At 39.1% G+C, this 15,324-nt stretch overlaps 1 protein-coding gene across 1 annotated transcript in view; it reads left to right on the top strand.

The window, feature by feature from the left end:
• Positions 1 to 15,324, top strand: part of tead1a (TEA domain family member 1a) — a 44,070-nt gene that overhangs the window by 14,609 nt on the left and 14,137 nt on the right. The window contains exons 2-4 of the mRNA XM_020934940.2: positions 4,993 to 5,355; positions 12,337 to 12,401; positions 13,475 to 13,537. Of these exons, the coding sequence (XP_020790599.1) occupies positions 5,151 to 5,355; positions 12,337 to 12,401; positions 13,475 to 13,537 (333 nt within the window). The 5' untranslated portion in view covers positions 4,993 to 5,150. The remainder of the gene's footprint in view (positions 1 to 4,992; positions 5,356 to 12,336; positions 12,402 to 13,474; positions 13,538 to 15,324) is intronic.

The raw sequence follows: 15,324 nt of genomic DNA, 5'->3' as shown, positions 1-15,324 counted from the left end.
TGCCTAGGATGTTCCACAGTATGGCATTTAACATCAGTATTTCAAGTTAAAAAGGTCAAGTTACATGTTCAGATCTGTGGAGAATGCTAGAGAGAATGCTTGTTTTTCAGTGCTTCGTTTTTTTTTTTTTTTAAATTTTGTTTTGTTTTATTTTAGCAAAAAAAAAAAAAACTTAAAATAATTGATGATGATGATGCAAGATAGAAAATATAGAAAGATTGACAGAAAATGGCAAACTGTCTAACATTCAACGTAATAAAATCTCCAGTGGGACCACACACCCGAAAAGTTACTTTGTGCATTTTTAAGAGATGATTGAGACAGCCTGGTTATGCAAAACAAGGTTCGAAATTCAATCTTCAGGTTGAATTTCGACTTCAGCTCAAGACTTCAATACAGAGAACCCCTGTATGTAGCTGGCATGAGTGAAGGGCATGTGAGAGAGCAGTGGCACATGAAGAAAAGCACCTCACACACACACACACACAGCCGTGGAGTCCAGGGCAGCTGCCGGACTGTGGCGACCTGCCCTGAGTGGCCTCTCTTGGGGCTGGCACCGCCGCCGCCGAGCCTGCTGTCCTGGCTGGAGGGTCCCGGGCCTCACAGAGAGTGGTGGGGGTAGGGGAGGGGGTGAGAGAGTGGAGAGGGGCACCAGGGGCACGGCTGTAGCCCACCCCTGCAGTCCACAGAGCTGATGCCCGTGTGACTAATGCGTCTCCAGCGTCCATCTGCTGTGGGCTGTGAGAGAAACAGGAAACAGCTCAGAGTTTGTTGAGATTGTAGGTGTAGTAGTTTCTTAATTTGCTTTGCACTGACGACATGATATTTTTCAGGACAATATTGCATGACAAATTTTTTTCCGGTCATGTCATTAGGCACGATAACACATTTTAAAGAAAGACATATTGCTAAAGTAAATATAGCCACTGACACAATAACAATAACAGATTTAAACCACAAAAACTATTCTAAATCTACAATATTGTTAAAAACCATGAACTTCAATAAAGAAATACAAAGCTGAATGAAACACTTTAATATAGTTTGTATCTGTAATGAGTCATAGAAGTTATTTATTCAACCTTTTATGGCTTAGATCTGATCATTTAGCCAAAAAATAACCAAGAAATTCCAGTAGTGCAAAGAAAATGCACTCACAATAAATACTGATATTGTTCTATCATCTATCATTTCATATATTGAACAATACAGTATTTATCATGACAGACCTACATGTCAATTCAATTAGCTTCTTGTGTAATTTGCCATACTGAATTATAAATTAATTGTAACAATAATTAAAAGTTAATAGTAATTATCTATAAAATATTGTAAAATTTGTTATATAAAAGTTATTATCCACAGTGAGTTAGGTCTAATTATGCTCTAGATGAGAAATAGTCATGACCAGGGTCCAGTGGTTTACTCCAGTGTGTCCACATAGACCTAGTCATACATATGAACACATTACTTATCTCTTGTACATGCGTTGTGCCATCTAAAATCTTATAAAATCATATCAGAACGAAGGTTAGTCTCTGTTTGCTTATGGCCATTCAATTTAATATGGCTGTGATATTTAAAGTTCAAGTTTATCGTCTTTTATGAATGCCATTGTGTAGCCCTACAGTATTCACCATTTTATTGCAGGCCCATGCAGAGCGCTTCAGTATAATAGCCATCGCCGGCAAAGTTTAGTGCATGAAAGATGTTTCACCTTGATTAATAAATGGTGCGGTAGCGCTTCTGCAGATAGAAAAGAGACTGCGGGAATTCACATCTTGTACATGGGAGGTCACTAATGTTTCAGCACAGACTCCTGCCAAGGCTCTAACATTAGGAGGCAGACAAATACATGTAAGTCTTACCATTACCAACATATATACATTAATATGTATACATATATGTATTGTGCATCTGATGTGTGATATAAAAGGAAGAATACAGTAATACATACAGCAACAGCTGTTCTGTTTTTAGTTTGTTTTCTATTCCATACAAGTGTAGCTAGTCCTTGAAGATTTCTATTTAAATTTCTAATTTGATATTAGACATTCCAATTCATCTTTATCAGTGTAGTACATTTTATAAACAAGACCGTTTCCAGAGTGCTACACATAACAATGTAAAACATTTAACTCTGCAGAATTATGTTCTGGACAAAATTAACAAAAAAAAAAAAACAATAGATAAAAAAGTCAATAAATAAAAGGATTACTAAAAAGCAGGGGTGTAACGGTACACAAAAACCACAGTTTGGTATGTAGCTCGGTTTTGAGGTCACGGTTCGGTTCATTTTCGTTACAGTATGGGAACAAAATGCAAAACCATTTGCATGTTGTTTATTTGTGTGTTTATTAAACCAGCAGTTTGTTTTAACATTATACAAACGGGAAAATAAAATAAATGCAAAGTGCTGCTTGGTAATACTAATAAGTTAAATACAATATTCTCAAAGAAGCAACAAATGTATTAAATATTATAAAAAATAAATTCCTTGTAAACAGTAAACAAAACTTTTTCAAAAGTAAAGTGCAGCACTAACCAGGATGAAGTCTTACTCAATCTTCATATTTTTGGCCAGAAAAACCACATTGTCTGCAGTAAGTGCAGATCTGCTGGCAGTTACAATGTCCCCAGTGGTTGAAAATACCCTTTGGCTAGGGCCAGAGGTCGCGGGTTTTGGGGGAGGGGGGGCGGAGATTCCGTGCTGGTGAAAGGCGAGTGTGAGGACCGGGGCGCGACAACCGTAGTTTTGCAAGGATTCAAGTGGTTCGGAGGGGCATAGTCAAGGTGGGGGGGGGACAATTGTTGTCAAGGCGGCCGCCCTAACTATAAAGCACTGTGGGAAACACTGCCACCCCAATCATGGACTAGTTTCCTTGTGAATATTAAAGAACCGAGCCTTCCGTGTAGCTGCACATGTAGTGGTGGAATGTAAACACACACAAATTGCGTGAATTCACTTGTGCACTGCCCTACACTGAACCAAGCGTCCTATACGGTTTGGCATGAATACGTGTACCGTTACACTCATACTAAAAAGAATAAAATAGACAAAAACTATATTAAAAAAACAATAACAACAAAACACAGAGGATCACACAACTTACACAGTGTTAAAATCATTAATAACTGATAACACTCAATTGGGTATTTTATCTAAATTCTAAAATTTTACCAATAGCTTTCTTACCTTCTTTAATTAAATGTGAAAAAAACATTTAGCCTTGATTGTGACATTCATTGTTGGTGTGCCAACTTTTGCTCTGGGAGAGGTCTTTGAGACTTTGACTCAACTGGAGAAATAAGCAATATCAACGAACACAACGTCAGGGTAAAAGAATGTACAATGAGTCACTGTAGTAAATAAATAAATAAATAAGAAACAATGTGTGAAAAACCTAAAGAACCGTGATTCAAAAAACATTTCAAATAAAGTATACTGCGCAAAGGCAACTTGCACTTGAACATAAACATTTGTCTTAAAGGTGTGCAGTGTAACTGTGGAGGGTCTGCCACTAGCTTGTCTACATGCACATACGATGATGTCACCTGCTGTTTCTGTGGAGATAAATACATGTAATGCCATACTGTGGAACATCCACAAAATATCTCCAGATTTTGGACCCTCCAGAACAGTTACACAGTTCACCTTTAAGTTAAGATGTATGTTTAGTGTGTGAAACATAAAACATGTAGAAATCACTCTTTACATCTTTTCTACTTTATTATTATGGATGTCTTTGTGGAGCAGGAAAAACCCAGTCTTGAAGGTGGTTCTCTGTGTTGGGCAAATGACTCTCAGCTTGAAAGGAAAAAGCTGCCAGCAGAGGAAACGGAAAAGGAATAGAACAAGCACAGGGCAAGCCTCGGTCCAAGCAACAGATCCATGCGATTGTGAGTCATTGGCTCACTCACTATTTGCTGTGCTGCTGGAACAAGGTTTAAATGTGTCCAAAAATCTGCCTGCTAATTTACATGCCTGGGTTGTGGTGCGAGAGTGTAAAAATGAGGCTTACATCTCCACAGTGAGAGCAGGGGCTTGGCGGACTGTCCACGGGAAGTGTGAACTGTAGACGAGCAGACAAAATGACATGTGTTCGCCCAAGGAGCTGGCACAGTAACTCCGCGTGTTTGTGCCACTCCGGCCCTGCTGTTTACCGTGGGGGATTTTACAAGAATTGTCAGCAGCTGGCAAACCCTTCAGCCTTTTCCATTTTCTGTCCGCTTGTACACACGTGTAGTAGTGCTCCATGGCTGCTCTTATGTGGATGAGATGTAGCACTGCTATCACATGGCTTTAAAAACAGGCAATTTTCTACATGAAAAGAAGCAAGATTTCCATGTGGTGGTTGGTAACCAGGTATAATTGATGCTAAGTTAAAAATCTACAAGGGAAATACACAAAACAATACCTGAAATGAGGCGTCACATTGGCTGGAGTGAAAAACAATGATAAATGGTTAACTGTTTGGGAGATTTGTGGTAGTTATTTCACTTCTTAGTAATGGGGAAAGAAAAAAACAAAAATTTTTTTTAAGCATGATAGAAGAAATTACAGACTTTAAACGATAATATTGAAACTAATTTATGCCACTGATGCATCCAAGAGCAGATTTAAACCACAAAACCTTTTCTAAATCTACAATATTGTTAAAAAGTAATGAGCTGCAATAAATAAACACCAGAATGAAACTCTTTAATACTTAGTTTGCATCTGTAATGAGTCATACAAATTATTAATTCAACCTTCTACAGCTCAAATCATATTGTATAGCCAAAAACATAACCAAAAATGTACTATAGGTTGATAAAGTAATTATCATGACAGGCCTAGATAGCCAAAGGTACAATCTTGAGATGGGTAGTAAAAGAAAAATGAATCAAATGCCCCAGGAGATGTCTTACTTTTCAATCCAACGCTGTAACACATTTGTAAACTGATAGAGCTAAATTACAGTGCTTATTGTGTATTCTGTTTCATTTCAGATTTTCAGACGTTTGGAAAGTGTTCTTCTGACCACATCTGCTGGACAAACCCACCGCCTTCGTCTGTTCTGCCCTCGTCCTGAATGCCCCCCTGCGTTTCCCTTTGGATCTGAAATAGACACTTACTATCTTACTGTTAGCACCTGTTAGCAGCCAGCATGGAGCGCAGCAGCTGGAGCGGCAGTGAGAGTCCAGGTGAGGACATGGACAGACTCAGTGACTCTGGAGGAGACAAGACCATGGACGGGGACCCGGAGGGAGTGTGGAGCCCCGATATCGAGCAAAGCTTTCAGGAGGCGTTGGCCATCTACCCCCCCTGTGGACGGAGGAAGATCATACTGTCAGACGAAGGCAAGATGTATGGTGAGTGACTTTCAGGATCATGAAGTCTGAACTTTATTTGTACATTTTAACTTTAGCAACTAATATTATATCAATACCACGTCCTTTATTTCCTTAATTTTTTACTTTGCCTAGCGTTGGGCGATATGGCCAAAAAATAAAACCTAAATTTTATTTTGCACAGACTGGATGATCACAATCTTAATCTTACAAACAGAGGAAGCTCTTCACATTTTCATATTCTATTATTAAGAAATTGTGAACTGCCTTCAATTATATGTGTGTAGCTATTTAACTGTATAACTGCATAAAAACCCTGCTTTGCAAGAAAGAAAGTCAAACTCAAAACATTAAAAAGAGAGAATATTGTGTTAATTGCTATGGCAGCGGTCCTGCTTTTCATCAGTCTGAAAATTATGGATAGGTTAATGAACAATATACAGTTGTCCAGTTAATTACAGAAATACTTCTAACAGGAAATTCTGTGATTTAAATTATTATAAAATAGTTGTTGCCATTTTTGTTTAGTAGCTTTTAGTTATTTGTTACATAAAGCCAGGTGCATTTGTTAACCAGCCCATCCCATTTTTCCTCCTACTTCCTGGTCCTCCACACAGTAGTAAGCCCTTGCGTGATGTCTTTGAAGTACCGGGCCCCTAATAATGATAATGTATTCATCATTAATCATTTCCACTGTATTGTATTGGACATGCATGACCGTTGGAAGTTACTTCAGGGGGGACTTCAGTGTGTTAAAGTGACACAGCCCACTATATGGGTTTGTATGGGCTTACGGTGACTTTCAGTAGGATTTACTAAATGCCTGACTATATTTAGAGTTGCAAAGTTGTTTGAAATGCCTTTGAAATGTTATAATATGGTTTTGTTCTGCAATATTAGTGTGATGCAGTTGGAATTAGAGCTGGGAATCACTTGTCCCCTCACGATTTGATACAATAAACAATACATGGCTCATGATATGATATTATTACGATATGGTGATACCTGCGATAAGCAGTATATCACACATAAAATCTCTGTGATATATTGCTGTTTTACAAGAACCAAATACTAATTTAGTAACAATATTTCTTTGTTAAACCACTACTTGTGCAAAGTTAAAATGATATCCATCATCAAAACAGTGAATATGTCAATTGCATGCATAAACAATTTTCCTTCTATTAAATGAACAACAAAACTGTAGTGTGATCACAAAAAAATTGCTAAAACATACAAAAAAACTACTCATGTAGTGTATATCAATACAGCAGCCCACACAATAATAGTACTGTATCAGCAAATTTGGTATCATGATATATCAATATTTTTGCACACCCCTAGTTGGAATAATCTGAAATCCACATTACATTGATCACTATGGTAATATTTGGTCTTCATCTCTAGCCTTCAAAATAATATATGCAATTGCTTAGATTTCTTTCTATATGAGCTTAGCTACATGATTGATGAGAGTCAGTGATAGAGGATACAGGAACAGTGACAGAGAAAGTTAGTGGAAAACTTCAGCTTTTGTTTCTGTTAACTTAAAGGTGCATTGTGTAACTTTTCTGGTAGAGGATCACCTTCTTATTCCTATGGAGATGTCATTGCTCTGCCTGGAATGTTCCACAATATGACTTTAAACAGTCCACTGACCTGTATCTTAGTCTGGTTTTATCATACTATGAAACAGACAAAGCGTCAATATCTCCACGGAGAAAAGAATTGGACGGACCCTCCACCAGAAAAGTTACACAATGCACCTTTATGCAGCTGAATGATCATGATTATAATACAGTGGTTTATGTGGAAGTCCCTAGTACCAGAGTGACACAGAGTTGTTACAGAGACAATACAGAAGGACCATAAGAAGCAGTGGAATGAGAGCTGTATGTCTGAGTGTGCTGTATTTGTGTGTGAACTAATAGAGTGTTGAACAGATGGTGCTCTGGCTGCCACCAGCTGCGCCGCCCTCCCTTGTCTTCTTTCACTCCTCACTCTGCCTTTTTTCAAACCTTTTTTTGTTTTCACACTTTACATGCACTCTACACAATGCTACGCCAGTCTCAAGCCATTTCCTACATGCCCCTTTGGAGGTTTGGGGCGCAAATTTAATTAAAATGTAGAAATAGTGATTTTTATTCGAATGGAAGAAACTGACATTTATTTAGCATACCTCCTAAAAGACTTGCAGATTTTTTCTTTCTCAAGTCAGCAAAATATCAGCTTCGAAGTTTTGTTACATATTGGGCCTGCGACAGATGCCTTTCCTCTCTCAACCCTCTTCATTTATATGGGCACAGTGTTTGGCACTGTTTAGTGTATATATGTATTTGTACGTCATTACGCATTTGGTCATTGCAATGCTTGATTCTTAAATGTCCCAAATGATTAAAATAAAGTTTTAGAGCCAAGCAAATCCAAAATTCATTATAATAATTTAGTTTGTGATGGATTTATCAAATTTATCAACCTATATTATATATTTAGACACAACATATACTGTATCATGTAAATAGTTTTCTTTAGAGATCGAACAAAATGTTTTTTCATGGCCAATACCTATAGCAATTGTTTAGAATTTAGAGAAAAGGATGGCCGATAAACTCTGACGATATTTTTGGGCTGATATGTAGGGCAGATTTTAATTATTTTTGCCAGATTATGTCATTTAAAATAACGCCAAACTCACCTACGGTCATTTTTTCCACAAACCTTCAAGAGGGCTATGCAGTCTCATTTTGAGCAGTTATCTATTTGCATTCAAGTTTTCAAATAAAGCTTGAGTGTACTCTTAGGCAGGAGGTATGCCAAAACAAAACAAAACACTGTGCTGAAGATTTGAGGTCGATTGCCGATTCACTAAAAAAGTGCACTAAAAGGCATCTCTTCTCTCTTTCTTTATGCCCCATGTTTCATTGCTTTAGTCAGTGCGGTTTGCCAGCCCTGTCCACATTGCCCATCCCAGACCCCTAACATAGTTCAACACCAGGTTTAACTTCACTAACATCTGTACAAAGCAGTTATTACAACTATCACTTCTTTTCATTGAGACTTACCAAAGCAGAGAAGACTTCACTGTTGCCTGCTGTTTCCATTGACTCTGAAGAAGACCTATTCATTATTGCTCAGAAAGGGGCATGTGGCAGGATTACTTAAAAGCCACCCTGATACACAGCTATTAAAAGTAAGCCTGGTGTCTTTAATGGTGCCGCTCCTGACTTACATTGAAGCCAAAATGACTGGCAGGTGAGTCTTCTGATACAGTGGTACATATCTAGGGCTTTGGGATGCGGATTTGTCTAAAAATACAGCAGGAAAATGGACTACAAATAGAAAAAGAAGGAAAATGCCGGTGTATACTCGTAGGTGAAAATCTCAAATGGACGTGTATAAAAGGAGCGGCATGAAAAGATGAAAAATAGTGCTATTATCCCAGGCAAAGGTAGAGGTATAAAGAACTGGTGTCTTGGTCCCCCACACACACATAAACTGCATATAGATTTTCTGGAAGCATAGGAAAGTCACTTAATTGGTATCGAGCTAGCTATGATCTAACACAGCCAGAATACATGATACATTAATATTGTGTGAAGGCTTAACATGGGATACAAAAGATCACTCCTGCATCTTGAGGCTTATTGCTATGGCAAATGTGTTCATTTAGATTTGATATATTGCACGTTTTAGAACTCTGGAAAGTAGGCTACCAGTACTATGATTATTCCTACAGCTAATTTCACGTCTCATCTCTGACTCTTACTGCTGTTAACATCTACATTTGCAAACTTAAACACAATAATTTTACTATAATAATGTAATATATACTGCCATGTAGCCTAAGTACAATTGTCCAGCTTTGAGAAATAGGTGCCCATAAGATAATTATTATGTTACTTTATTGTAGTAATGCAGTACTTAATGTCAGATCAGCCCACACAGCTCTTAAGTTGTGTACACTCTTATCAGTCTGATAAAATGTATTAAATGTATTGCTATTCACCGCAGGCTAATGCAAAACATCCTTTTGTTGAATCTAACCTGATGCCACTCTGTGTTTGAGAAAAGGCTGAAAGCATCACACACACATTCCCATGGCCCCCTGAAGCCTGCGCTCCAGATAAGGCTTATTAAAACCATGTTTAGTTGTGAAAACCCACGTCTAAAGATAATGGACTAATTACACATTCATATTTAATGCACCATTTGTAAACAGGCGTCTACTCAATAAATTAAAGACTGGCATGATCTACACAGAAGATTACTCTGTAATTAAAACATGCTTTAAGGAAATGTAATGAAAAACATTGAGAATGAAACATGCATTTAGGATCCACAGCTGCTTTGAGATTACCTTGTTCACTAATTCCATTATTAAAATGTATACAACCTGCCACCAACTAATCTGCACCAGGATGTCCTTTAAGCTGAACAATATTCATATGAGACAGACAGACAGATAGACAGAGAAAGAGCCTCTCCTGCCTTCTGCAAGTAACAGAATATCCTGTCTCCATGGGGTTTTATTATGTCACAAACCTGCTAACTAAACAGCATAGTCTGAAAGGCTCTGGTTTAATTATTCAGCTTTTTCTACAGTCTTAATGCCCTCGGTTAAATTGCAAATCCTAACACAGTATTTTAGATCTAAAATACATCTTGAATTCTGTCTATGCAATATACTACTGATACATTACATTACATACATGGACAATTACAGTACTGTTCGGTATAGAAGTCTGTGATTGATATTTCATTACAATTTGCTGATTTGCAATATGATAATATAGAAGAAGTAATGTCTTTATGTTGCACCTAGTTAGAGCATCACTTAAATTTCACAGCTCATGTCAAAATACATCAATGCATATCGATGTATATATCGTTATGACAATTGCTCAGATGTTTCAGTTCAGTCCAGAGAGTCCTCTTGCTCTACTGCCCTGTGAGGCAGGTGTCTGCAGAATCCAGCCACAGCCGGGTACTTCTGCCTAAAAGAAATGTGTCCAACAGCAAGTATCTTTATCCAAAACAAGCCCTGTCCATGTGCATGGCTGTGCGGGGGCGGGGGTGTCACGCTTAATGACCATCTGACTTTGGCCTTGAAGTCTTTGACTGAGCCCAGAGGAGGGGGGCATTCACAGAGAGGGACAGAGAGGGAAGAGCCAGAACAGAACAAGCAGACCAGAGCATGGACAGAGAGCGGGAGCCTGTGTCTGTGTGTGTGCACCACAGTTTTGGAAAGAGTGAGGGAGGGCTGTGTGCTGCGGGGTTAGTGAAGGATGATAATTCACCGTTAAGCCTCCTAGAAAGACCAGCTGGCCCCTCTGGAGTCAGATGTCAGCCTCAGCAGCCAGGGCCCAGTGTGTGCTGGCACTAATGCACGTACAGACAAGTGCGGGCGTGCACGTGGCGAGTGAGCGTGCACGAGATGTGTGCGCTGACAGTGGCAGCGTCAGACTGCTAGGAGGAAAACACCTGCACGGGAGCTGGAGATGTTATCGGTGTAAGCCCCCTATCTGAGCGAGAGTGGGACACACTGACCATCTGCTGTTAGTCAGGGCCATTGTTCTGAGTGGTTTGGGGAGGGAGAGGGGGAGGAGGGGATGCAGGGGGGAGAGCGGAGTAGAGGTTTTGGCTTTGTGCTGATCTTGACCATCAGTTGGCCAGCTGGCCTGACTTTGGTTTTCCACTCGGTCGGAACAGAACGCAGTGAAAACACAAACCAAACCAAAGTAAATGTAGCATGAGAGCCACAACAGGCTCATCAGCAGCATTCAGAAAATAAACACATGTAGAACTGTGAATGTACACAAATGACTTCAGTTAGGTTTAGTGCTCTGGATGTGCTCTTCAGCAGCGGGTTTCCCAGGGGAATACAATGAACGAATCCAAATGCTGGACAATTACTTTTTGTCTTTTGTTTGATGCAATGTGATCGCTGGGATGAAAAAAAAAACACACACATTTTCACCAATGGCAACAGAATCCAGCCACAGCCGGGTACTTGAACAGCAGGAAGCACGTAGCCTTGAAATGCCCCTGGGTTTATTTGTACCCTGACACCTGCTGTGCTGTATATTCATTCTTGTGAAAACAATGGTGTCGTCTTAGTCATGTTACTGTAACATCATGCTACTGACATACTGTTACAAGGAATAGTGATACGCTGCATTTCTAATATTTAGGGTTTGTTATGTTGACATATAAATTACTTTTTAGGCTAAATTTGAGTAATCCCTTTGTGATATTTGCATTTTGTTATATTTTCTACATTTATCCAGGCTTTGGACTGGCATAAAAAGTAGTCATTTTAATTTTATTTAACATGGGTGCCTCTCTAAGCAGTCCCATGCAAAAGTTATTGCAAACTTTTTCTTCTTACAATTCTTGATCCATTGCAACATATACGACACTACTAAGGTGCAGATTTGTCCACGCCTGCTAACCAGCGCTACATATGGACCCTCATGCTTTGTGCTAGCGTCAGGTTTTGTGGCCTGGCTCTTTTACTCGTCTCTCTCCTGTCTCTCTGCAGCTCACTAATCTATACTCGCCAGGTCATGCTGAGTCTGCTCTGCTCCCTATTGAATGGCTTGAATTATTCAGCAGTGGAAGTGTGTGTGTGTGGGTGCGCGCTCGTCCCTGTGCGCTCTCATAAGCATGGGTACAGCTGGCCTGCTGGGTCCTCTAATCAGGGGACGGTCAGTCTGCGTGAATGCCGGTATTGTTGCTCTCTGTGTATTCAGGCTTGTGTGTGTATATGTGTGTGTGTGTGTATGGGGGGGCTCTACAGGGGCAGTGGTGATTACAGCGCTGCTCTGTGAAACGGCACGTCACGGGGTCGCGGGGTCAACAGCGCTAAATCAGGCGCTAAGTTGTTTGCCAGGTCATATGATTTGTGCTGTGATTGTCTGCTTGAAATCACTGCTTTTTATTGGAGGGTTTGAGAGCAGCATTATTAATGTTCAATTCGGTTCTTCTATCGTTCTCCCTCAGGTCGGAACGAGCTGATAGCCAGATACATCAAGCTGCGGACGGGCAAAACGCGCACGAGGAAACAGGTAACTATGGAGGACAGTGACATCCAATCACACTCAGTCTGTCTGCTGCAGCCATCAAATGTCATACTGATATAATGTACCTGTGAAGAGTGTGCTGCACACTGCCCCTTATGAGAAAGACTGTACAATAAGATGAGTGACTTCACTACTGTGCATATTTTATACAAATACTATATTTTAAAGCAAATGTTTCACACAGTATCAAAGTATCCAACTATTTAAAGGGCCCATATTACTCTGTTTTCTGATCTAGACTATAATGTTGTTTCCTCATCAATGTGTTTTGTTTGTTCACACACATTTAACACACAAACTCTCCACATTTCAGTTCTTCTCTCAAACGGAAAACACACTGTTACACCCTGTGATGTCGTAGTAATACAGGAAGTGCTCCACTGTATTTTTAACTTCATACATCTTCATTATAATCACTGGATAAGTTCAGCTATGGAACTGCCACTCTTGACTGAGGAAAAGGTAAAAGGAACTTGATAACTAATACTTCATGACATCACAAGGTGGAACAGAGCATTATGAGCTTTGGAGATGTAGACAGACTAATAATAAAGGGTTAGTCAGACATGTGTGAATCAAAAAAACCCCCACAAATCTAGGTATGTTTTTGAGGAGGTAACAACATTATAAAATAGCTTAAAATAGGACATTTAAAAAGCATCAGACATTTACTATATTTCAAACTAAATAAAAGAGTAACATTTCCTTCTTATCCCTTTTACTGTATATACAAATAAACTGCATGTCTTATGATGTTGCATTTTATACCTACAATTTAACAGGATCCAAGAGCATTTTGAAAAAGATATTATAAACTGTCATAATGTATTTTTACCTGGCCTTGTAATGTGGGAGACAGTATTTGCCCCGTGTTTCCAGCTGTCTATCATTGTTGCTCTGAAGATGTCATATATTGTCTCCGCGCTGTTGTCAGGACAAGTGTGTGTGTGCCCTCCTTGTGTGGCAGCCGCCTTTCATAACCATGGCAACTCAGTGTTTGGTCCTGTCTCCTCTCCCCTCCTCTTCTTCCCTTCTCCCTCACTGCTGCTTTCTTCCAGGTATCCAGTCACATCCAGGTCTTAGCCAGAAGAAAATCCCGGGAATTTCAGTCCAAACTAAAGGTAAGGAAGTGTGAAGAGAGAGCCTCGGGCATTTAAAGTGTTTACTCCCATTTCCACGAACAGGAAGTCATGTTTGTGCATTTGGAGTTGATTAGTGGAGTTTGGCTAATGGTGAATGTGGTAAACAGATACTTTGAGTGCCAAATACACCAGCTCAATGTGAATGTGGTGGTGGTATGTTGCCAAAAAGTTTATTGCAAATTAATATCCAAATGATTCAGTTCTATATACTGTTATTTAAGCCAGTTTGTGGCTGTATTTTAGAAGCAAATTTATTGTCAGTCACATTAGCTGTGAATGTGAATGACCTGCTTGTTTGTTTGTTTACTAGAAGTATTAGTTGATTAAAAACTTGAAACTTGGTTAATGGCAGCTGTAGATAAGCATACTGTCAAAAGTGCCAGCTACACCAGATCATAATGATTGAAAAAAAAAAAAAAAAAATTAACCATCAACATCTTTGCAACACAGTTAAATGCTCTGAAAAGTAAATGTTGCTCAGATGGTAAAATACATGGAAAAAAGACAATAACAGCAATAATATTTGATATAAAATATTGGTATTTTTGATTATTACATGTTCACAAGATGTACTTTACCGGTCAAAATTTTGGACAGACCCTCTTATTCAATATATATGTGTATGTATATATATATATATATATATATATATATATATATATATATATATATATATACTACTTTCTACATTTTAGAAACACAGGAAAGACATATGGACTTTTGTCTCAAGTAAAGTTAAATAACTAAATATAAACAAAACAAAGGATGGCAACTTTGAAGACTTTAAGCATTTATTTTCTACTTAATGTATAAAGTAATACTCATTAAAAAAAATAATTGAATGAGAGGGCGTGTCCAAACTTTTGACTGGCAGCATAATTGAATGTAATAATTATGCTAGTCAGTCAAAATACAGCATTTATGTAATTAGTAATGATTTGATAGAATAGGTTTATAATAAGACTACAAGTTTTGAAGCCATGTATTCTCCATAACAACGTGAATACACTACAGCTTCTGGCCAGCACCAACCACCGATTCCTCATTAGCACAAGTAGCTTTCTCTATTAGCGACTCAGCCCACAACAACATGTTTGTAGATAATCTGCACAACCCTTACAATAATTACCGCTGTTCATGGATTGTCGCCTAGGCAAGAATTAGGGCAAAAGCCTAGTTACTGTTCAGTATGTGGCCTGCTTTAATACCAGATGGAAACTTAATGAGTGAATGTGGTACTGGCTCAAGAGCAGCCTGAACCCACTGCTTGCTTGTTAACTCCTGGCTTGGATGGATGCCTGTCACAGCGGTCCTTGTATCCTAGGTGTCTAATTAGCCCTGTTTAGATTTTTAGACACAGCTCCACCTCCTATGGGCCCCTCCCCGTCTTCCTGTCATCCTCTTATGTCTATACATCCCATTCATTTGTTCCCAGTCTATTAATCTCTCTCCTCCTCCCTCGCTCCCTCTCTCGCTCCTCTCTGTTGGTTGTAATTAACTTCGTGTAAAGCAACAAAGGAGCGCTTGTTTTCCGGGAAGAGTGCTCGGAAAGCTGAATGGGAGCACAGAGCCGGACTGCGGTGATGTTTGCCGTCATAAAACAAATGACAGATGGTTCTTCAAGACGGCTTCTTTGCAACTGTATCTCTATGGCTAATAGAGGATTACATAACACAGTGCAGTTAAGCATTTGATAGCTATGAAATGCTCTATATAGCCCTATTGTCCAGGCACACATAATTATCAAGGGGAATGGGAGCTGGGCA

The sequence above is a fragment of the Boleophthalmus pectinirostris genome, unplaced genomic scaffold, assembly GCF_026225935.1.
Source record: "Boleophthalmus pectinirostris isolate CB_2022bp ecotype Guang Dong unplaced genomic scaffold, ASM2622593v1 HiC_scaffold_2, whole genome shotgun sequence".
Classification (NCBI taxonomy): domain Eukaryota; kingdom Metazoa; phylum Chordata; class Actinopteri; order Gobiiformes; family Gobiidae; genus Boleophthalmus; species Boleophthalmus pectinirostris.
This window is presented reverse-complemented; position numbering and strand designations above follow the sequence as displayed.